General features: G+C 37.9%; 1 protein-coding gene across 1 annotated transcript in view; it reads left to right on the top strand.

The window, feature by feature from the left end:
* Window positions 1-3,459, top strand: part of ARHGAP40 (Rho GTPase activating protein 40) — a 70,403-nt gene extending 66,944 nt beyond the window's left edge. The window contains exons 16-17 of the mRNA XM_032218598.1: window positions 1,652-1,707; window positions 2,712-3,459. Coding sequence (XP_032074489.1) covers window positions 1,652-1,707; window positions 2,712-2,818 — 163 coding nt within the window. The 3' untranslated portion in view covers window positions 2,819-3,459. The remainder of the gene's footprint in view (window positions 1-1,651; window positions 1,708-2,711) is intronic.
* Window positions 3,460-23,156: the final 19,697 nt, after the last annotated feature.

Raw genomic sequence — 23,156 nt, 5'->3', positions numbered from 1 at the left:
GTAATCAAAAGCTAGCTAAAAATATAATTATTAGTTACAGTTTAGCAATCATGACAAATATATGGCTGACTTAAAAAAATCTTCTTTTGATATAATTTGTATTTGTTTGCAAGAGGTTCCCTATGCATAGGAAGTAGTTGCCTTGTCTTCTTCAGTAAATAAAATATATGCCTGTACAGTGGAAAGAGGAAGGATGTGACACAATAGATTTAAGGCATTAGCACTTAATGCTCTATTAATGGCAAACCTTTTCCACCAGGAGCAGTGCAGTTTGCCTTTAACACGTTCAAGTATCTCTTGAACTCGCTGTTGAGCTAAGTTGAAATGTTGTCAATAGGTATCGATTTTTTTCAGCCTTTTTTATTTTCTTGAGAAGGTTGCCTTTTGCTAGGAGTTAAGAGAAGGAAGGAATGTCTTCACTAGACTATTGTTCTCTTGAGTTGTTTTCTCTGGTGTGTGCCCTGTGGATGTGTTGTACACAACTTTCATAATCTCCACCTACCATGGTCAAATTATTGAAGTTAATTAAATTGATACTATGTCTCGAGCTGTAGAATCTTAAGACAAAGGTTCCTCTCGTATATATGTGCTAGTCGTTCACCACTCTAGGGGGCGGTGCTCATTTCCGTTTCAAAGCTGAAGAGCCAATGCTGTCTGAAGATATCTCCGTGATCATGTGGCCAGCAGAACGAAGGTGCACAGAACGCTGTTACCTTCCCACCAAGGTGGTCCCTATTTTTCTACTTGCTATTTACATGCTTTTCAGTTGCCAGGTTGGCAGAAGCTGGGACAAATAATGGGAGCTCACTCCATTACATGGCACTAGGGATTCGAACCGTCGAACTGCTGTCCTTTCTGATCGACAAGCTCAGCGACTTAGCCACTGAGCCACCGCGTCCCTGTAGAATCTTATGCAAAGATAAAATATAAAATGTAGAGTCTATAATCCTACTTTTTCTTGCTGCTATTCCATCCCTGTGGTAATAGTTTAGCCTTTTCGGGCTGTGAATAGCATGTAGGCCTTTTTAGCCTACATGCTATTCACATATCACTGATTATGTGCCATCAAGTAGGTGACTTGGTGACCACATAAACTTTCTCCACAATGTTCTATCCCCAACTTGGCCCTCCACGTCTTCCAATAGTATATCCATTGCTACTGTAATTGAGTTCATCTGTCTTGCTGCTATCCGTCCTCTTCTCTTTTCTTCCGCTTTCCCTCTTCTCCAGAGAGCTTGGACTAATATGTCCAATGTATGATAATTTAGGTCTCATCACTTGTGCCTCAAGAGAGAACTCTGAGTTCATTTGTTCAGTGATCCATTTCTTCATTTTAGAGGTGGGCAATGGGAGGTGGGGGGAACCCAACTGTCCATGATATTCTCAACATAAATACTCTTTCTACATTCACATGTACCTTGGGTTAATTTTGATCACATATAAGTTTATTATCAGTCTAACTAATTTTATTATAAAAGTATTGTTGCTTTAAGAGAAAGTTTTAACTGAACTTTAAAAAAAGGTATATGTTAAATAGTTTTTAAACTTTGTTTAACCTTTTGAAAATCAGATTTCTCTAACCTTAGATCTAGATTAATAAAAATTTGTTTGCTGAACATTGAAAATCATTGTGTTTTTCTTTGTTTTGCAGTAATGGTTCAGTGGATTCGATGAACTTCCTACTATATGAAGTTGGCGGCAACATAAGTATGTGTGGTTGCACTAATTCTTGTTCAAGGGGAATATGGGCTACTAGTTTCAAGGGATAACTTTTGGCAATGGAGAATAAACACTATTGAAGGAATAAATAGGCTGGGCAGCAACTAAGAATTGACAGCTTTACCATTCCCCAGTAACAAAGCAGCATGTAAGTTGCTGAGAATTGTTCAGGTTGGGCATTTGGAGAAAATCCTTTAATTAAATGGGAGCCTGGTCCCTACAACCTGACAAAAGCATAATCCTGATTTAGCATTATGTGTGAAATATGAAAGATTCACATAAGATAGTGTTTGGTAAAAGTTGTTTCACTTCTGATTTTGAAAGAGTGAAAAAGAGGATTGCTGCAAGGTCCGAATCAAAATGCTTCCCAGAGACATTCATGGTAAAATGCATGTTTCCAGCTACTACAAGTCCATTTATAGCGTAATGCTCAGCAAACTGTCATGAGCCTAATTCAACTCTATATTTTTATCCTTTCTCTGGAAGCATTTTCTTCATAGGGTCTTTCACCTTTCTAATCTTTACTTGTAGTCAGGGGTGAAATATACTTACCTTCGCTACCGGTTCGCAAATGTGAGTGCATGCGCAGAGTGTCAAAAATAGATGTGATGATGTGTGGGTGGGCGGAGCCTGTTACCGAGCACGCCTGCAAAGGTAAGTAGAACAGCGAAGGTGGTGGAAAATATACTGTGCCATGCGATTTATATTAGCTAGAAAGCAGGAAATCCTACTTTCTAGTTAATATAAATCACACGTCATAGCTGATCATGGGAAATCCTGGTTCGGGTGAACCAGCTTTTTTTTACCTCTGGTTTGGGCGAACTGGTCTGAACTGGTAGCATTTCACTCCTGCTTGTTGTCCAGGAATAATATTTCATGAAAATTGTTTATGAAATCATTTGAAACTAATGACTAAGCATAAAATAAACTCTAGTGAAAGGTTTATAGCTCATTTTTTAAAAACTAAACAAACTGTTTTCTCCTTCTAACAGATGAACATTGCCTGGATCCAGATACATATCTTTTAGACCTCTACCATGTGAACCCTCATGCAGAATGGATTATAAGGCAAACCCCGCCTTTTCCAAGAACACCTTAGGGAGACTGCTTAGTTAAAAAAAACAAAAACACAACGGGGCCAAGAATTTGTATTAAGTTGTTTAAACAAAGCTGGAACCAAGCACACCATATGTTCATGAAGATAACAGTTGAAATGGAGCAGTAACTCTACATTTGGAAAATTAGCAATTCCTTTTGAATGTTCATTTGAGATGATAGCCAATAGAAGGTGACAAATGTTGTATGATAAGATGTCTTATATCAAAGGAAAGCTGGTAGGAAAAAAGAAGGATGGAAAGCATTTGGAAAAACTCGTGCAGATAATCAGATTTTAAAGTTTGTTCACATGGGAGCATATCTCAATATGTAATAGCTGGTTATCAATGTTGACTTTTATAAAGTGAAACTGAATATTTGAATTAAGTCTTCTTGTACAACCATGTAATTTTTTAAAGAATATTCCTGTTTGTTTATTTCTGGAGAGTTTAATTGATAACCAGCTGCCTAGAATATAGAAGGAAAATTGATTATTATAGTGGGAGTTCTACCTTAAGAATACGTCTGTCCAAGGACAGGATGATCATACTATGCACAAGTAATAACTGTAAGTAATGAATTCTTCTATAATGACTTTGAACATTGCAGTTACACATAGATGTGTTTGTATAAGTACAGTTTTACAATGACGTTATTTTTTCAAAAAGTATGTTCTAAGAACATCTTTCTACTAGGTTACAATAAACCATCTCAGTATTATTGTTTATATAAATTTTTCTCATATTCAAATTGGAATTCATATTGCTGTCTGTTTGTAATATATTTTCTTATGCAAAGACCCCTAATTAGAAATTTCTTAAACTTCTTTTTCCAAGACAGTCTATCTGAGCCATATAATAATTTAATATTGATGTCGTTCTGTTTCTTTGATATACTTTTTTAAAAAATTCACTTATGGATGTGTTTAGGAAAAACTTGTTGCATTTGTCTAGGTTGTCCTCAAGAAAGTCATGCTACTTCACTTGGACATAAATGTCCATATGTTACCAACTTTTTCAAAACCACATTCCAAAGCAAACTCATGTATTAGTAACAAAATTCTTGTGGGGAAAGTGTGTAGAAATGATACTGTTAAAAGTGGCAATTTTATGTAACTTCTCCCCCTTCTCAATGTTTAAACATCCTGAAACCTGGTACCTTTAGATGTGTTGGATCTCAGCTTCCCATAGACTGACTTGGGAATTGTACATACATGGAAGGAATAAAGTTGTTATGATTACTTCCATTTATTACTGCAGTTTCCTCCTTCTAAATCAGAGGTGTCAAACTCAAGGCCCGCTGGCCGAATCTGGCCCATGGGGTACTTAAATCTGGCCCACAGGGCCAGCCTGGAAATATTAAAGGACTGACCCACGGTGCCTCTACTGGCCAAAATGGGTCTCATGAGGCCCCTGCTTGTCCTGCTTTCAGTCCCCCCAGCCTCCAGCAGCACTCTGCCAGACACAAACAGGCTGCACAGAGGTCCCGCGTGGCCCATTTTCAGCCTCCAGCAGCACTCTGCTGGCCAAAAAAACCTGCCGGCCCATGCAAGTGAACTACAATGCTGATCTGGCCCTCAAAGAAATCCAGTTTGACACCCCTGTTCTAGATGGTGATAGTTCCTGCCTTTTCCCAAGAACATTCTGATAGCATACATTGGACAGATCAGGTAAGCTTAAGCATATCGAAGCCTAAAACAGACTAACTGTCAATTAAGTCCCTTGAATATAGATACAAATTATTTTGGATACATCACATGAAATAGATTCATGTCAATACAGCAAAAGATGCAGCTTTTAGAGCATGCAGGTAGTCAAATGGGAAAAAAAGTTTTGATCCATCATGAGAAACTGTGCGTGAGATACCAAAAATGAATAGTAGTAGATCAAAGGTGTTTTACTTTGATATTTATAAAAATATCAGTGCTATAACGACAAGGACATGCTTTTTAAAACAAATATTGCTGAAATAGATTCCTGATATAATAATGATGCTATGAGTGTTATAGAGGACACATCTGTAATATGTAAGGGAAAACACCATCCTTAATTCTGTCCTTAGCTTGATTTTTTTAAAGAACATTTTGGTATGTTTTGTGACAGTAGTTAAAGCAGTGAAGCATAAATTCTGCATGTTTTATTAATGGTTTTTATTAATATTTTAATGCTGTTTAAAACAGTTATACAATAAATAACTAAACATATTTCCAAAATTTTTCATCCTGTTTCCTGTTGCATTTTTTTTGTTTCTTTATTTACTTCATCGTAAAGAAATAAGCTGTAAATTTATTTATCAAATTTATTTGCTACCTATTTCCTGGTTCTGGGTGAGTTTACAATGATTTTGTCTATGCAACATGCTCAGCGGAAACACAGGAATAAAAAAGTACACGACAGCTTAGCATAATGAGTGACTACAGCCATGTCTAATAGATTTCTTTTAAGCATAAAGTTAGCTTCACATGATAGTTTTGTAGAATTTTGCTTGAAGTTTTGGATATAAAGAACTGCTTATTTATTTTATTTTTTAAATTTATATGCCACTCATCTCTCTGATAGGTGACTCTGGTTGGCTTACAGAACTTAAAATGATAAATAGAAAAGCAATTAAAATAAAGCACACAACCAGACAGAATATTTAACTCTATTGGATTCTAGATTCTACTCAGCTTTTTGCTTTACTGCTATTCTATCTATATGATTTGAGCACTTTAAACAATTGTTAACCTCACCTTTTCATTTCATATTATCTCTCTTTAAGATCTAGCAAGTTTACCTATGGGAACCAAGCCTCATCCGTGTACATATGTATTAAGAAACTCTTTCATACTTTATTTGTAATTCTTGGAATAGACAAAAGTGGGTTTAATCTGTTTCTTTTGACCAGGTGGCTTATCCTCTGATTGCAAGACACTTTGTAGGAGAGATAGGCAGGGATTCATTTATAAATATATCATGCTGTGTCTGAAAAGGAACAAATACATTAAATCTCCCTTCAATTTAAGTTAGAAATTCTCTGTATTTCTCCAGAGGAAAATTGGAAATATATTTCTTCTTTTAAAGAAAAAATGAAAACAGTGGCATTTCTTTCAGAGTTAAGTCCAAAACTCAGAAACAAGAATCCGTCATAGTAATTGTCCAAAACACATCATCATAAAGCATTAAGATCTTTAAGAAATGTCTTCACAAATTAGTTGCTTATTAGCATGAGCATTGAAGGAAAAGACATTACAAAATTCTGTGATTTTGTCCCATCCTTATTTTAATAAGGAGAAAATAGTGGTGAGCAGGGCAGGAAGGAGACTTGGAATATAAGTAAAATTAGAATATTGAGATTAAGATATTAAGATTCCAGAAAGAGTATGGAATATGGAGAAGAGCAACAAGGATGATTAGGGGACTAGAGACTAAACTGTACAATGAATGGTCCAGGAACTAGAAATGTCTAGTCTAATGAAGAGAAGGACTAGTTAACAGTCTTTCCATTTTTGAGGGGCTGTCACAGGCAGAATGGGTTTAACTATTCTCCAAAGCAGCTGAGGGCAAGAAGTAACATGGAAACTTAACAAAGAGAGAGCCAACCTATCAGTGATAAAAATTAATCAGTGGAACATTTTGCCTCTAAAAACAGGGCTGTCAAACTCCTGGCCCACAGGCAGGATGCATCATGCACCTGCCGCGCCCACATCTGGTTTAGCAAGGGGGGGGGGAAATCCTGATATGTCATGTGATGCCACCATGACGACATGAGTTTGACACCTCTGCTTTAGAAGATGTGGATGCTCCATGGAGGTTTTTAAGAAGAGATTGGACAGCTATTTGTCCATAATGGGATGGGGTCTCTAGCTTGAGCAGGGGGTTGGATTAGAAGACTTCCAAGGTCCAATACTTCCAATTCTCTTATTCATTATTCTGTATTTCTGTCTACACTATTTATGGTGTTTATGGAGAATTTGTATTATCAGGAAAAAGCCATCCATGCTTATTTCTTTTAAGTTGTTTCAAACTGTTGCACACTTAAGAAACTGAGAACATTACATCTATACAAGAAAATGACCAAATTCAGAGAGCACCATGGATCCAACTTTACATCTATGATATAGTTTGAGAGCAATTCTATTTTTTTATCCTGAAACTTCAGATTATAATTATTTAATCACCTCTGTTGGTTGCTGTTGTTTCTGAATAATTCCCTGTGGATTTGAAATAGTTTTGGAGTTGCATGCAGTGTTTAAAGGGAGTATTTATAGTGTGTGTGTGTGTGTGTGTATATATTCACAGCATATTCTATTTTTTAAACTGAAGTTGGTTGTTTGCTGGGGGGAAAGGAAATAGGCAACAAGGGCCAAAATAAACGAGAAAGATGAAGGGAGAATAGTAGAAAATGTGCTCCTTTCAGGTGCAGGCCTATGCAAATACTATAATTAACTTTAAGTGTGTATCCCCTGCTGCCTTCATTATAGCCTTTTATGTACAGATGAAAATTGAGGTGGCAGTTCTCATCTGTGCTGATGACACTGGTAAGCTACCCTTTGGACACAAGAGTAAAATTGGGTATTATTTATAACAAACCAACAGAGCTGGTTGATGAGTTAGATTCCAGTTTACAAGAGACAATTAAGAATATTACATTGTTTTCTGTCTTCTTTTTTTAAACCAAAAAGCAGAGAGAAAAGCATGGGGCTTCCTTAATAGCCCTTGTGACTCTACTTCATGTCCTTAGAGCACATTTGTTGTGTGTTGCATTTATTATGATCCACTTGTTATTATCCATAATTATTTTGCTTGGGGGAGGTCTCTTACTCAACAGCGAAATTTGCAACTTGATGATGAACTCTCAGCTGCCTGCATTTAAGGTAAAATTACTGCAATTAAGGAAGTGATCAATCCCTGAATCTGTCTGACTGACTTTGGACAGAACAAAAGGACAAAATTAGAACAGCTTTAGTACCATCAAGGCTGCAAATTTTAGGAGCAACAAAAGTAGCCTGCACCTGAAGCTTCTCTATAGCAATTAGAATGACAAAACTGTACCTAACCCAAGTTGGGTTTATTCTTTCTACAACCAGACAACATTGGACCTATTCTCAGAAATGTAAAGAGTAGAATTAAAGAATAATCTATAAAAACAAATATAGCCGAAAATGTATGGAACATATTTGTAATATATTCCCCAGTGTTGGTGTGTTCAACAGCCTTGCTAGCTGCAGTTAAGAGTTCAAATTATCCGTGGGGGAGGGGAATAGTTGTTGATGCATACTGACATGAATAGGTTTTTTTTTTTTTCAAAATGATTGTGGAGGCAAATGAATCTCTTGATTAAATGGAATATTCTATTGCAAAGAAATACATGTTAAAAGGACATGTATAGTTTCTGATTTTTATCATTCATACTAACAGATTTAATTTTGAATGATAATCACAAAGAGTTTCAAAGTCCCACTGCATCAAAAGATGACTTGGAAAGACATACCAGCATATCAAGATAATACAATAATCTAATTTTTCCAATTTTCATATGCAAGTTTTTAGCAAATTTTTGAATGTGCATTAACTTTCATGGATAAAATGTGAAGATATCAGTCATCCTATTTCATGCAGCTATTAAACAAGTTAAATGTAAGAAGAAAAGTCTGGCTATTTCAGTAAGTCCTTGAGGATTGATACACTATCGTCCTATATTCCTCCTTTGCTGTAATTATTGCCATGATTTCCCTCGATGTAATGGAAGTGAAAATTATTGTTTTGTTTTGACATCATTTATTGTTTTAATTTTTCAATTGTATTGTATTTCAACTGTATTCAACTGTACATCACTTAGAGTCATATGTGATTGGAGCACTCTGAATGCGTAAGGAAACAAATGAAATTGTGATATGGAGGGCCTTAGTTGCATATTCACACAATCATTTATATCTACAAACATTTCAGTTCTGTAAATCCATTCAGATTGGGTTCAACGAAGTATTGGAGGCTTATAAGGCTGTCATAAAGAAAAGGGATTTTAACAGTTTTTTCGCTATGCCAAGTACTTAGAAATCACTCTCACAATAAATAAGTCTTCCAGGTTGACAGGAATGGGGTGCAGGTGAGTTTGGGCTTGAAAAGGAGTCTGCCTTTGTCTATGGCAGGGTTCAGCAACCTTAAACACTCAAAGAGCCACAAGGGTCCTAACTGGAAGACCCACGTTCAATTCTGGAACCAACTGAGACTTTGTGGTGGAGATTTCCCCACCATAGAATATCCTTTTTCCTCTACCTATCCTAACCAAAAGCCCTATCAATTGTGGAGCTGACCGGAACCCTCCCCCCCCAACCGGACACTCCTCTCAAAATTGAGGTGCCAAATGGTGACAGGGAGCCGCAGCAGAGGGATGAAAGCCACATGCGGCTCCAGAGCCGCAGATTGCTAACCCCTGGTCTGTGGTGAAGCCCTGCAAATCAAGATAGATTGGTCTTCCCAAATCTGCTAATTTTTCTGTACTGTGTCTGGTTACAATTCTAACCATTTCCAACATATCTTCTCTTTTCTTCCCAGCTACAGCTTCTTCTTGATAGCTTGTATATTTAATTATTTTTAAATTGGCTTAATAAAAGTATTGCCTAAAATGGATTGTGAAATGTGTAAAGTAAATGTTCTTTCAGATAACTTTATAGCCTTTTTAAAGGATACACATATGCTGCTAAATTCATTGAAAGACTCCAGATGTCATTCCTCCAGGTTTTGCTTCTGTTGGTAGAACAGATCTTTATATTATATTTACTAGTTTTCAACATATCTTACTACTGTTAAAAATACAAATGTTGCCTACAATTACAGGTATCCTTGACTTACGACATAAATGGGACTAGAATTTCTGTTATTAAACAAGGCAGGTGAGTTGTTCCTGATTTTAAGACCTTTTGCCATGTTAAGCAAATCACTGCAGTTAAGTGAATCCTGTGGTTGTTAAGAAAATCTGGATTTCTGTTGACTTTGCACATCAGAAGGTGGCTGAGGAGGTCTCAGATGAGAATCATATGACCCTGAGACCCTGCACCCATCATAAATGCCAAAATGCATATTTTTCTTATATGACCATGGAGATGCTACAACGATTATAAGCATGAGGATCAGTCCTAAGTTACTTTTTCAGTGCTCTTCTAATTTTAAATGGTCCTTAATGAATGGTTGTAAGTTATCTGTAGCTTTGCTTTGGCTAATGTTCTATAGAAGGCAGCTAAATGCTTGTAATTTGCATATATTGGATGAATGATACCATTTTTTTCCCTGGTGTGTTGGCCATTTTATGATTTGCTTGTTTATAAATATCTTTTGAAATATATTGGTGGAATATTTCTCTCCACTCTCATGCCATATGATTAAACACAAAAATGTTCTGGAAGTTTTATAACTCTGTTCACAACAGAATCCCTTACGCCACCAGACTCGAATGTTTGTATTTGGACAACCTGCCTACGGTCTGACCTAAGCATAGTATACAAAATTGTCTGCTATAATATACTACTTGTCAATGACTACTTCAGCTTCAACTTCAATAATACTCAGGCAAACAATAGATACAAACTCAAGGTAAACTGCTCCAAACTGTATTGCAGAAAATATGACTTCAGCAACAGAGTGGTCAGCGCCTGGAATGCTCTACCTGACTCTGTTGTTACTTCCTCAAACCTTCACAACTTCAACGTTAAACTGTCTACCATGAACTTCACCCCATTCCTAAGAGTAAAGAGGGTATGCATAAGGGCATCTGCATGGCTACCGTCCATGTCCTACTGTCCCCATTTATATTTGTATTCATTTCCTTTGTTCATGTCCATGTTAATATATATATATACTTGTTTATACATATACTTGTTATACATGTACAAAATAAAACTAAAGGAATAAAGTAAAATAAATAGCCCAATCAACTGTCTCACAGCTTTTTCATGAATATTTGCCTGAATATTTAATTCTTTATAGGTTGTGTATTCTAATTTAGGTGAATTTAAACACTGATTAAAATCCACAATGTTATGAATTTTCTTGTTCAGATAAAATTTCTCTTTCATGTGAGAGTTTTCAATAACAGTTTTTTTACATCAGAGTATTTCCCTTCTTCCCCAAAACACATATGCACAATCTTCTGTCTTCCATTTTCAAATGTATCCATTCTGAAATATGCATAGGAAGAGGGGGGAGGAAAAGGGGGGGAAGAGCCGGGGGGAGAGGAAGGGAAGAAAAAAAATAAAAAAATAACTTATCAATGATTTGGATGAGGGAATAAATGGGGAACTCATCAAATTCGCAAATGACACTAAGCTGGCATGAATAACCAACGCTCCAGAAGACAGGCTTAAGATACAGAAGGATCTTGACATACTTGAACATTGAGCACTATCTAATAAAATGAAATTCAATGGTGAAAAGAGTAAGGTTCTACATTTAGGCAATAAAAATGAAATGCACAGGTACAGTATAGGTGGTACATTGCTCAGTAGTAGTAACTGTGAGAGAGATCTTGGAATCCTAGTGGACAACCATTTAAATATGAGCCAGCAGTGTGCAGCAGCTGCCAAAAAAGCCAACACAGTTATAGGCTGCATTAATAGAAGGATAGAATTAAGATCACGTGAAGTGTTAATACTATTTTATAATGCCTTGGTAAGGCCACACTTGGAATACTGCATTCAGTTCTGGTCACCACGATGTAGCGCCAGATGGAGACTCTGGAAAGAGTGCAGAGAAGAGCAACAAAGATGATTAGGGGACTGGAGACTAAAACATGAAGAAGGGTTGCATGAACTGGGTATGTTTAGTTTAAGAGAAAGGACTAGGGGACACAAGATAGCAGTTTTCCAATATCGCAGGGGTTGCCACAAAGAAGCAGGAGTCAAGCTATTCTCCAGAGCATCTGAGGGTAGAACAAGAAGCAATGGGTGGAAACTAATCAAGGAGAGAAGCAACTTAGAACTGAGGAGAAATTTCCTGACAGAACAATTAATCAGAGGAGCAGCTTGCCTCCAGAAGTTGTGAATGCCACAACACTGCAAGTCTTTAAGAAGATGTTGGATAGCCATCTGTCTGAAATGGTATAGGGTTTCCTGCCTTGGCAGGGGGTTGGACTAGAAGACCTCCAAGGTCCCTTCCAACCCTGATATTGTATTGAAACTATTTTTATATTATACACTTGCTTTTGCAGATATCACTATTAACAACCAGCACTGTGTACCAAATCATATTGATTATTTTCCCTTGAAACATAGCATAACACACAAGAATATGTCATCCAAGAAATATATATATTACTGACCTATCACCTAGAAAATGTAACTCAAAATAAATGAGTTCAAATGTCACTGATTCCAGAGTTGTTATTAAAACAGTTTGGCAGTGAGGAAATTGCTTTTCATAAACATCCTGAGTAGCTTTTCTGAGTTTTTATGACTACTGCAAAGAGAAACATACTTAAATCTAAAAATTCACAAACTGCATGAATAATGAGACAGGAAAATTTATCATTTCGGGATATGAATATAATGAAAAAGAACAGAACAAAAGAAAAACCCTCATTTGTCAGACTGTTGGAATATGGCATACATTTTGACATGATGAGCGATCTGATTTGGACTCAAATTAAAAGTAGCAAGTGTGTATGTAATCTAGAATACAATAAAGTCAGGATCCAATCTGACTCAGTCACTGGAACCAGAATGTTTATTCTTCTAAGCTTTTGGACTCATGCTGGAGCCCATCTTCAGGGAACGGGGCAATCTAAGTCTCAGAGCATTGCCAAAAAGGCACTAAGAGTTGTTAATCTAATTTTGCGAAGCTTCTTCTCCGGTAACATTGTGCTGCTAACTAGGGCATACAAAACCTTTGCCAGACCAATTCTCGAATACAACTCATCTGCCTGGAATCAACACTGCATAGCAGACATTGATACAATTGAATGAGTCCAGAGGTACTTCACGAGAAGAGTACTCCACTCCTCTGCTCATAATAGAATCCCTTATCCACCAGACATGAAATTTTGGGCTTGGACAACCTGGAACTATGCTGCCTATGATAAGCATAGTACACAAAATTGTCTGCTACAATGTCCTACCTGTCAATGACTACTTCAGCTTATACCTCAATAATACTCAGGCAAACAATTGATACAAACTCAAGGTAAACAGCTCCAAATTCGATTGCAGAAGATATGACTTCAGGAACAAAGTGGTCAATGCCTGGAATGCTCTACCTGACTCTATTGTTACATTCTCAAACTCCTACAGCTTTACCTTAAACTGTCTACTATGGACATCACCCAATTCCTAAGAGGTCCGTAAAGGAGGCGCGCATAAGCCCACCAGCATGCCTTCCATCCCTGTCCTACTGTTCTCATTTATTTGTACTCATTGTTCATGTCCATGTTTATACTTAAACCTGCTATCTTGTACATGTTTGACAAACTAAATAAAATAAAAATAAATGTCTCTTCTTTCTGGACCAAGAGCAGTTCCCTGAGGATGGGCTCCAGCACAAATCTGAAAGCTTGGAAGAATAAACCTATGGTCCTGGTGACCAACTCATATTGGATCCTGCAATTATCCTGAGACACGTATATTTACCTTCATTCGCAATGAAGTCCATCTAAGGAACCTGACTTGCTAGTTTAATGTTGAAATAGAATCAGTTGATATTCCTGGCAATACAGCAACTACTTCATTATCTGATTGACCTGTGAAGCATCTGCATTTAGTCTTTCTAGCATCATCTTTTCCCTAAACTAAGAATGGACAATTGAAGATCCTCTAGAATGGAGCTTAACAGGAACAACTTGGATCACCTTGGCTTTATTTACTGCCAACTGTATTAATAATAATAAAAAAATTGTAAACTAATTCCAATCCAGCTCCTCCATTCCTGCTGAAATATGATGTGAAGTTTAATTTCACTCAAAAATTAATTTCAAGCAGAAAATATCAGAAATGTTGGGAGTCTTGAAGGTAGAGAAATTTATAAGCATGGGTCCCATGGGACTAAGGTTTATTTTCATGGTGGAACAGTCTCATAGCCATGGATGTTGGCCTGAAATATTGATGTATATTATTCATTGAACGATCAGTAATGTTTAAACTTAACAGTTCAATGTTACATAATTTAACCATTCACAACAGTGTATAGAGTGGTTTTTTTATTAAAAAAATGAGACTATAGAAATTTAAAATAATTCTGTCCAAAGGATACAATAACCAACATACCACATGGAATTAAGAACTGTTGCTTTTATGTTATACATCTGGTTTCCAAAGGTACCAAATGTAATGGATTAAATTGAGTGGATAAATTTATGTGCTTCGATTTCTGTTAAAATATATGAGAAACTCTAGACAGGCATCATGGACTAAATCATGACGTTTGTAACAGTCTGAAGGATGTGATTCATTAAATGTATTTACAAAGATGGGAGCTGTTCAGAGTCTGGGAGAGATGTCCAATCCGCAGCTCAGTGCAGGCTTTCTCAGCTATAATATTTTTGTCTCATGCTCATGCTATGCAGCCTCTATTTATACTGCCTGTTAAAGGAAACCTATTTCCTTCTGCAGTAGTGTAAAAAGCAGTTAGCTATTGATGGGAAGATTTGTAATGTCCACCTGCTAATTCTAGTTTTACCATCTAGATCAAATTTTGCCTACCAAAGTCAGATGTAAATGGTGATGCAGACAGGCAAGGCGATAGCATTTGATAGTGAACCTAATTGAACAGCTTGCCTTCAGAAGTTGTGGGTGCTCCATCACTGGAAATTTTTAAGAAGAGCCTGGACAGTCACTTGTATGAAATGGTATACGGTCTCCTGCTTGAGCACAAGACCTCCAAGGTCCCTTCCAGCTCTAGTCTGATTCTGATTCTAATTTAAGACAGTTCTTTCATAGATGAACAAGGAGATAAAAGATCTGAACCCTCCTGCCAAATATACAGAATTTACTATTGCCTAATATGAAAAAGCTTTAAATCAGGGTTAAGTATTCTACTATGTCATGATTGGTTTGTTTGGTTTGGCTTAGTACTGTATAAACCCAGCCATTATAGGTTGTAAACCATAGTTGGTTTAGTATGCAATGTAAAGCCAGCCAACTGTGCTCAGGCAAGCTGCAGCTTAATGTGATACGTGAACCAGATCTTTAAGTCTAAATTTCCATATTTAAAAGTTGGATGTAGAATTACCTTTTGCTGGATTGTCTGTTAATCACAAATAAATGTGATTTGTGCACATCATTTGTGCACACTTTCAACAATATTTAGAGTACTATGGAACAAAGACTCTATTAGCCAGACTTCTGTTTAAGGTAGAAATGCAGCCAGAATCCCGGAGAGAAATTGCTTGTCTATAAAGTGGATGCTACCATTGGCATCAGAAAGGAACCTGTCAATAAACATGCAAATATGGAGATTAAAAAACAGTAACAAATACTCCAAAAGAGATCAGGAGATTCCTAACTGAAATTCAGAATGTGTCAATATCCATTAAAGAACTGGACTGGTGTAATAACAGAATTCTTGACGTGGTTTTTTTTTTAAATGTAAAGTCTACCAGTGCATCTAGGAATAAATTATTGTGTGGCAGCTAAATTGAAGAAAATTATGAGTATTTTTCTCCCCATCCCTCCCAGAAATCTAGACATGTAGACCAATTTGAGTTGCTAGGCAACTGAGCCTGCACATGGCTGATAACACTCAAGGCATTATTTGCCCGCCTGACTGCACTGAGTCAGAACAAAGGCTAGCTAACGAAGCTTTCAAATACTGTTGGTTCTTCCCGTTGATGGTTCACCACAGGTTTTCCCTGCATATTAGTGACAGTTACACATCCCCTACAAAGACAAAATGCCTCACAGGTTTGAAAAAGCAAAAATCCAATGGAAACTAGATGACAAAGTAGATCATGTATGGCCAGTGAAAATGTCTGACAGAAATTCAGTCATTCGCTTTCCAACATGGAGGAACACTGGAAAAAGAGGTAAGATGCAAATTACAGTAATGTATGTATGTGTATATGTGTGCACACACACACATACACACACACACATATACACACACACACGCACACATACAGATCCCTTGTCACAAATCTGAATTTATTTAGAAGGATTTTTTGACCCAATACATCTTTGCTGCAAATACTGAAGCCAGGGCGTTTCCTGACATCAGAACATAATAGCAATAGAATAAACAAATTGTGTTAATGAAACTTTGTGGAATAGATTTGATTTATATTCAATTATTTATGCTGTCTGATAATTCATGTGATGGTATTTTTTAGTTTAGCATGAAATATGATTTGATCTATCAGGGTTTAGGTTTAGGTGGATCAGGCTTATTCAGCAATTCCTGGTTAAAGAACATGGCATGGTATGTTTGAATAAGTATTATGGGTGAATACAGATTTAATGTTTGGGGACGATAAATAACTGCTTTCTTGTCTATTTAAGGACCATTCAACTCATCATCAACTGTAGGTGGCATGCAAATTAAAAAATAACAACATAGTGCAATGCACTAAAATAGAATACTAAATAAGATCAACAACAACATTTTACAAGTGGGAGAGCTAATGTAGGCTGTCAATATTCAAGACCTGTATCATAGTGGACGGACACACACACACACACACACACACACACACACACACACACACTGACCAAGTCTATGGCCTGAGGAAAAAGTTAGGTGATCAAAGCTTATTTGAAGGGAAGAAGAATTGGAGCAGAACCAATGCTATTGTAGCACACATTCTGCGACAGAAGGACCACCTCTTGCTTTCTATAAACTGTCATTGCGTGAGAGATGACATCCAGAGCATGCCAACCCAGTCAGATATTTTCGGGCAGGGCAAAACCGTGGGACAACAACATTTTTTTTTAAATAGCTGGGCCTTATTCCAAATAGAACTTTGTAGATAACAACCAATGCCTTCAGCTGTACTGGGAAGAGATGTTAGGTAGCTATGCCAACTTACAACTATAACATATGTATCTGCTTATGCTGCTGCATTTTGGGCCAGCTGAAGCTTCTGCATACCCTTCAAAGACAATCAAGTTGTCCGTCTGTGAGGTTAGCAGCCTTCCCTGTCAGGTCAAGGAGGAATTTTTTTTCTATGCTATTTAACTTGTTGACAAAAGAAGATACAAGTTATATTACTGTTATATAAATCTTGGCATAATGGCTATCATTTTATCTTGCTCATAGAAATGTATTGTCTCCAGAGCTGCAACTATCAGTTAAATCAGCTTCCACAATTTGATGCCCTAAGGGCTAGAACCTTTTCAGGACTGGTTTGATGTCCAAACCAGAACATGCACACATGAGCACCAGCCACCTGCTCTTTGGGTTTCCGGTATGTGCATGGGTGCCGGCCAGCTGATCTTTGGGTTTCCAGTACTCTGGTGCACACGAAGACCAGCTGGCTGGTGTGCATGCGTGCGCTGGAAACCAGAAAAGCAGATGGCAATGGTGTGTGTGCCCACAGAGCGGGCTCTGCATGCCACCTCTGGCGTACATGCCATAAGTTCACCATCATGGGCCTAGGCCAGTGATGGGCAACCTTTTTGGCGTGGTGTGTCAAAAATCGGCAAAAAATCGAGCATAACTCGCGTTGTGTGTCACTTCGACAAAAACATAATTTTGCGCAATTTATAGTTTAAACTACAAAAATATATAATTGCAATATAATTGTATTTAATAAACCAAAAACAAATTATTTAACATAGCTGCTTAGTAACTTCTTTGTTCATCAGTCGATTTTGTATGTTGCCCTTGATATTATTATCAGTATCACTTACCAACGGTCCTGCTTAGCAACCAAAATGTTGGCTCAGAAACTCTGGCATTGAAGCGTGCAAGTCTTAAAGCTGTCAAGTTACAAGACCCTTGCACCCCTAACCCTTTAGGAAAAAAACCTCAGGGGTCTTCAAACCTGACAGCTTTAAGCCTTGTGGACTTCAACTCTTCAACTAAAAGAGAGACTGATAAATATTAAAAAAAATAAAACCAAAAAGCAGCTACTGCAGTGGCTTAGAATTTTACTCAATTACTGTTGAGCCCATGGAAAGTTCTGCAGCCCCAGGAGCAAAGGAAGGGGGACGGAGAGAGAGAGATTGGCTGTTTGGGGTGCTTGAAACCACCTGGCCCTCCCCAAAGGAAACCCTCATTTGCAGGATGAGCCTCGACTGGCTCTGCCCAGCGGGGTTACCCCAAGCGCCATTGGGCAGCGACGGATGCTTATCCTTTTTCCTTCGGCTGCTTCAGCTGGGACTTCAGACACCCCAAGGGAGGGACTTTATCGGGCCTCCCCCTCCCCACCCTTTGAATGAAGGTGTGATATGGCTCCTCCATCCCTGCTCTTTAACCCAGCCAGAATTACAGGAGGGCTGCCCCCGTTCCGCTTTCCGGGGTGGATCTTAGCCGAGGGACACCAAGACCCCAGAATGGGTGGGGGGTGGGGGAAGAGCTTCTTGACGGAGGCCACGATCGACTTTTGGAAGTTGTGTTTTCGTAAAATAAGATTAACCTTTGGATGTGTTTGTTCCGCTCGGCCAGCGGCGTTTTCTCCCACTTAATCCTGGCGGATCCTGATATCTGAGCTGGAAAACTGCAACCCCCCAGAAATGATGACGCCCCGCTGAGTAGCTGGGACTTGCAGAAAAAGGCTGCAGAGAGAGAAGTGTTCGATCCGTAATCCGTCTGTGGGGGGCGCTGGGGACAGGCCGGGCCCCTTCTTCCCACCTCTATCCCCCCCCACTCTTGAGGGACAAGCCCTTTCCCCTGTCCCAACGGTGGAATTTGAGGCTACCTCTGCTTTCCCTCTCCCTCCCTCAGTTGTGCAGCAGCAGCAGCGGCAGCTCTCAGCCTGGGCGGCAGCGTCACGCAGGCTGTGGAAGGAGGAGGAGGAGGAGGAGGAGGGAACCAACCAAAGAGAGGCTTTTACCGAGTCTGCGCCCCACAGCCAGGACCGTCCTGGCGCCTCAAGCCGCGTTTCTTCCTGCAAAGCCCTTCTGGCGTCAAGCGGAACTCTCGGGTTGCCCGAAGGGCTTTGCAGGAAGAAACGCGGCTTGAGGCGCAAGGACGATCCTGGCTGTGGGGCGCAGACACGGTAAAAGCCTCTCTTTGGTTGGTTCCCTCCTCCTCCTCCTCCTCCTCCTCCTCCTCCTTCCACAGCCTGCGTGACACTGCCGCCCAGGCTGAGAGCTGCCGCTGAAACAAGTTTGGGGAGCATGTGCGTGTCACCCGAAATGGCTACGCGTGTCAGCACTGACACGCGTGTCATAGGTTCGCCATCACTGGCCTAGGCCAATGAAAACTAATTTAGCAAAAAAAAACCATTATTCCAATTTGAGTTGAATTTTACTGTGCAGAGCAAGTATGATATAGTTTTAGGAAAAGGCCACTAAATATTTTAAATCTTTATATGACTGGTATGCATATCTGTGCTTTACTTGCAAATAATTTGTAAAGTGTAAATTGGGCATTTTTCCAATGCTTTGGAAGAATGCTACGTTGAATGCTATCAATTTATATTGTGGCCATTTCCAGCCTGGTGTTCTCCAACTGTTCAGGAGCTACAACCCTCAGAATTCCTAGCTTATGTAGGCTAGGAATTCTGGAAACTGTCCAACACAGATTATAATTTTTTTTCTCTTGAGCAAGCTTTGGAAAAATAATTTGTGGAACTTTTGCACTTGACTTGTATTTAGTTAGGATCAATAATTTTATATCCCACATTTTCACTGTATTGTTAACAGTCCTAAAGCAGATATTGTTGATCAAAAAATATAAGATTTCCAAATCTGAACATTCCACATAAGACCATAGTCTTAGGCAGGTATCAGTCTATATCAATATATTCATAAACTGGTGATTCCTGGGTTTTTAAAGAACTTAATTCCATGAACCATTGTATATGATCACTTTGGCACATGTTGAATTCCACAGTATACATACTAGTAGGTCATCAACAAATGCCCTTAGCTGACAAGTTTCTTTTTAAAAGTTGACTCCCATGATTCTCTCATCTTTTTTATGTCTCTATGCAGTACCTCAAGAACTGAAATGAATAAGGGTGGAGATAGTGGGCATCTTGACCATTTGAATCTCAAATATTTTTGTTAATTCTTAACAATTATTTAAGCTTTCTATGATATGTAAATTGATCTTAAAACATTTCATAGCATTCCCAAGTTTCATAACTCCAGAACTTTAGACAATAAAACCCAATTCAAATTATCAAAGTTCATCTCTTTCACCATTAACATATATATTTGTCTCTGTAGAAGCTTAATTTGGTGGCTAAGAGATGTCTTCTCAGTGGATTTTTTAAAAACCTCTTTTTCCTTTTTATATCTCAACCAAAATCACTTGTATTTTCTCTTGCCTTTTCTATTTAATTCACTATTACATTGTATCATGTTACAAAAGCTTTCTTTGAATCCCAAACGATTCTTACTTCTGTTCCTTTATTAAGATTATTCTCAAAAAACATTCTATGTTCTTTTTGCAATTCTCTTCTACCATTTCCTTCTACAATATCTCATTCGGTCTCCATTTCATTTAAAAGTTAAAGATACTGTGTTGTGATCTGTGAAAGTTTTTGGTAATGTCTCTACTTTATGAACATTAGTAGCTAAAGTCCTGGAGATCTAAATCATGCCTATTCTTGAAAAACATCTATGCCTTTCAGAAAAATAAGTATATTATTTGAGTCACCACTTTTATATCTCCATTCATCAACAAGCTTCAAATTGTCCATTAAGTCAAAGAAAACCTTCAGTAGTTTGTCTTGTGTCTTTTTGTGGAATATTTACTTTTTCCTGCCAGTTGAAATATCTTTCTTAAATTGTAAATTAACTATCTCCAAAGGTGTTTATGAAAGTGAGGAATTTGCAAATCAATATTTTACAAAGGCTGCAAGCAAATTTGAATAGGATGATCATTCCTTGGGTCCCAACTTGCTCAACCTATGATCAACTACAATAAACTCAATTCCTGCAGAGTCCTCACAAGGACCAGCTCTCTAGAGCACAAGTGGCTGATCTCTCATTACTCTGCTTCAGGGAGAATGTCCTCAGTTACGATTTACCTCATGGCTGCTGATCTTCACCACAGTGCTCTCCCTGTTTGCACAAATGCTCACAGAGAATCTCACCTACCTGGAAGGCAGAATAGGTTTAATAAAATACACGAAAGGCTAAAATGCATGTCTGAATTAGAGGCATGAAGATAGTTGTATGTATGTATGTATGTATGTATGTATGTATGTACGTACATACGTACGTATATGAACCCATAGATTGGGGGAGCATGCCACATTCTAGTGAATGGCAATAATGGAAATCCAGTAATACTATGTTTTGGGAAAATGTGGGCAAAATTCTGAATGAATGCAATCCAGAAGTGGTGAATCATTGCAAGTTATATCTAGTGAAAATACTAGATCAGTTAGGTTGTGCTCTTTGGTGGAAGCATCTGAATTTTGTTCATGTAAGCATGGGGTTGCTGCCACAGTCCTAGGTATGAAAATGGCCATAAGTCACTTTTTCAGTGCTATTGTAATGTTGAAGATCACTAAGGGTTAACAATGTCCAATTATTACTTTTGTCATAATTTCCATCAGCAAGAAGAACAGGTTAGGCGCAAAACCTAATAATTAATTTGCAGGATATGATTTTTCTGAATCCAACTAGCAGGTTGGATTTTTAGACTGCTGAATGCTTCAGACCAGCAATAATGCTGAAGACTACACTTTCATTTCTGTATCAGTGTAAGTGAGAACAAATTGAAATGGCAGGATTAATTCCCGAAGACTTTTTGAGTTTAGAAAATTTACATAATTTTTACGAGATATACTTTCCCCATCAATGAAAAAAAAACCTTATTTATTGTACAATGACATTTTATTGTGCTTACCATATTATTTGATTTACACTTTGAACTTACTAAACTATAATGTATTTAGTTTGGTTTTGGCTTAATATGTTCTGTGAACATCATTTGTAAACCAGAGCTTGTTATTTAGCAAGTTGGGTGAAAGCATCTAGTTCTGATTAATTAGCATGAGGAAGAGGTTGTTGTCTACTGAGTGGATGACTAACTGAAAAAACTGTTACCAAAGCTGAGAGTAAATGATATGAAAATGCAGTTGGAACAGAATTTCTGCAGAAAAGTATTGGGAAAGAGTCTCAACTCCGTTTGAGACTCTAGAAGAGAGAATCCTGTTACTACATTAACAAAGCTGCTTTTTGCCAATCCATGGTGGTCAAACTGTCCTTCTGCCCCTTGCTGCTGCAATCTTGCAGCCATGTGGATACTGTACTACTGAACAATACATATTGCTGTTCTAAAGCAGGCTAATGATAGGAAGAACAATGGACAATTTCAAATCTTGCTTTGTGAAGGAAAATAAAATGTCAACACATAGCTGCAAATGAATGTAATCATGTTTCAAAGACTGCTTCTGAAAGAGAACAAAGAAATCTAGCAATTCTGTGATTCTGTTCTAATGTAGTCTAATGTTTTGGTTAAGAGCTCAGGTTGTTATTTTCATGACCAGTCCTGAGCTTCCAATTTTATTTTCATTATTGGATCTGAGGTTCCGTCTATTAATGTGCAACACTATTTTTTTTTAAAAATAAGATTTACATTGTCCAGGCAAGATCAATGCTGAAAAGAGCAAGGGAAAATTGTTTATTACAAGGAAAATTACAGCTTTGTGAATAATGGCAAAGGAGATGCAGCTGGAGGCTCAAATGGAACCTCCATTATGCTTGTGATTAGGGATAATACGTGAGGGAAAGGGAATTGCAGAAAAGCAGATTAGCTTTTATTAGGGACTAATAAACTCCAGATATTTTTCATGTATTTTCCACCGACTTAATTTTAGGAATAGTGTTACTGTATAAACAGGAAGCATCTCACATTGTAAGGCAGAAAGAACTTTTCCTTTTGAAGTGTGGGGTTTTGTGTGATGATAGCTTAGTTGGTAAACTATGGTTAAAAATCCTGACATGCTATTGTGCAAATCAGACCACTTTTTCAGCCAAGCTACGTTATCGTTAAGAGGGTTGTCACACAGGTTAAAGCTATAATTTGAGCACAGTCTCAAAAAGGAAGAGTTTGAATGTAGAACTAATGACAGGTCAGGAAGATCTCTCTCTTTTCTGCTTTAAATGTAGCTCTGTCCCCAGCTGCCCCTCCTTTAAAAAAAAAAAAGCAGCAGCATCAGAAATCTTGCCTGTTTCACCCTCTCAGATGCCAAATGCCCTGCTTGGGGAATTGCTGCTATCAGCAGCCAACAGAAGCACTGATTCTGGCTTATCTTCT

The sequence above is a fragment of the Thamnophis elegans genome, chromosome 5 (assembly GCF_009769535.1).
Source record: "Thamnophis elegans isolate rThaEle1 chromosome 5, rThaEle1.pri, whole genome shotgun sequence".
In the NCBI taxonomy this organism is placed as follows: domain Eukaryota; kingdom Metazoa; phylum Chordata; class Lepidosauria; order Squamata; family Colubridae; genus Thamnophis; species Thamnophis elegans.
Note: the sequence above shows the minus strand (reverse complement) of the source record. Positions and strands in the feature narration are given on the sequence as shown.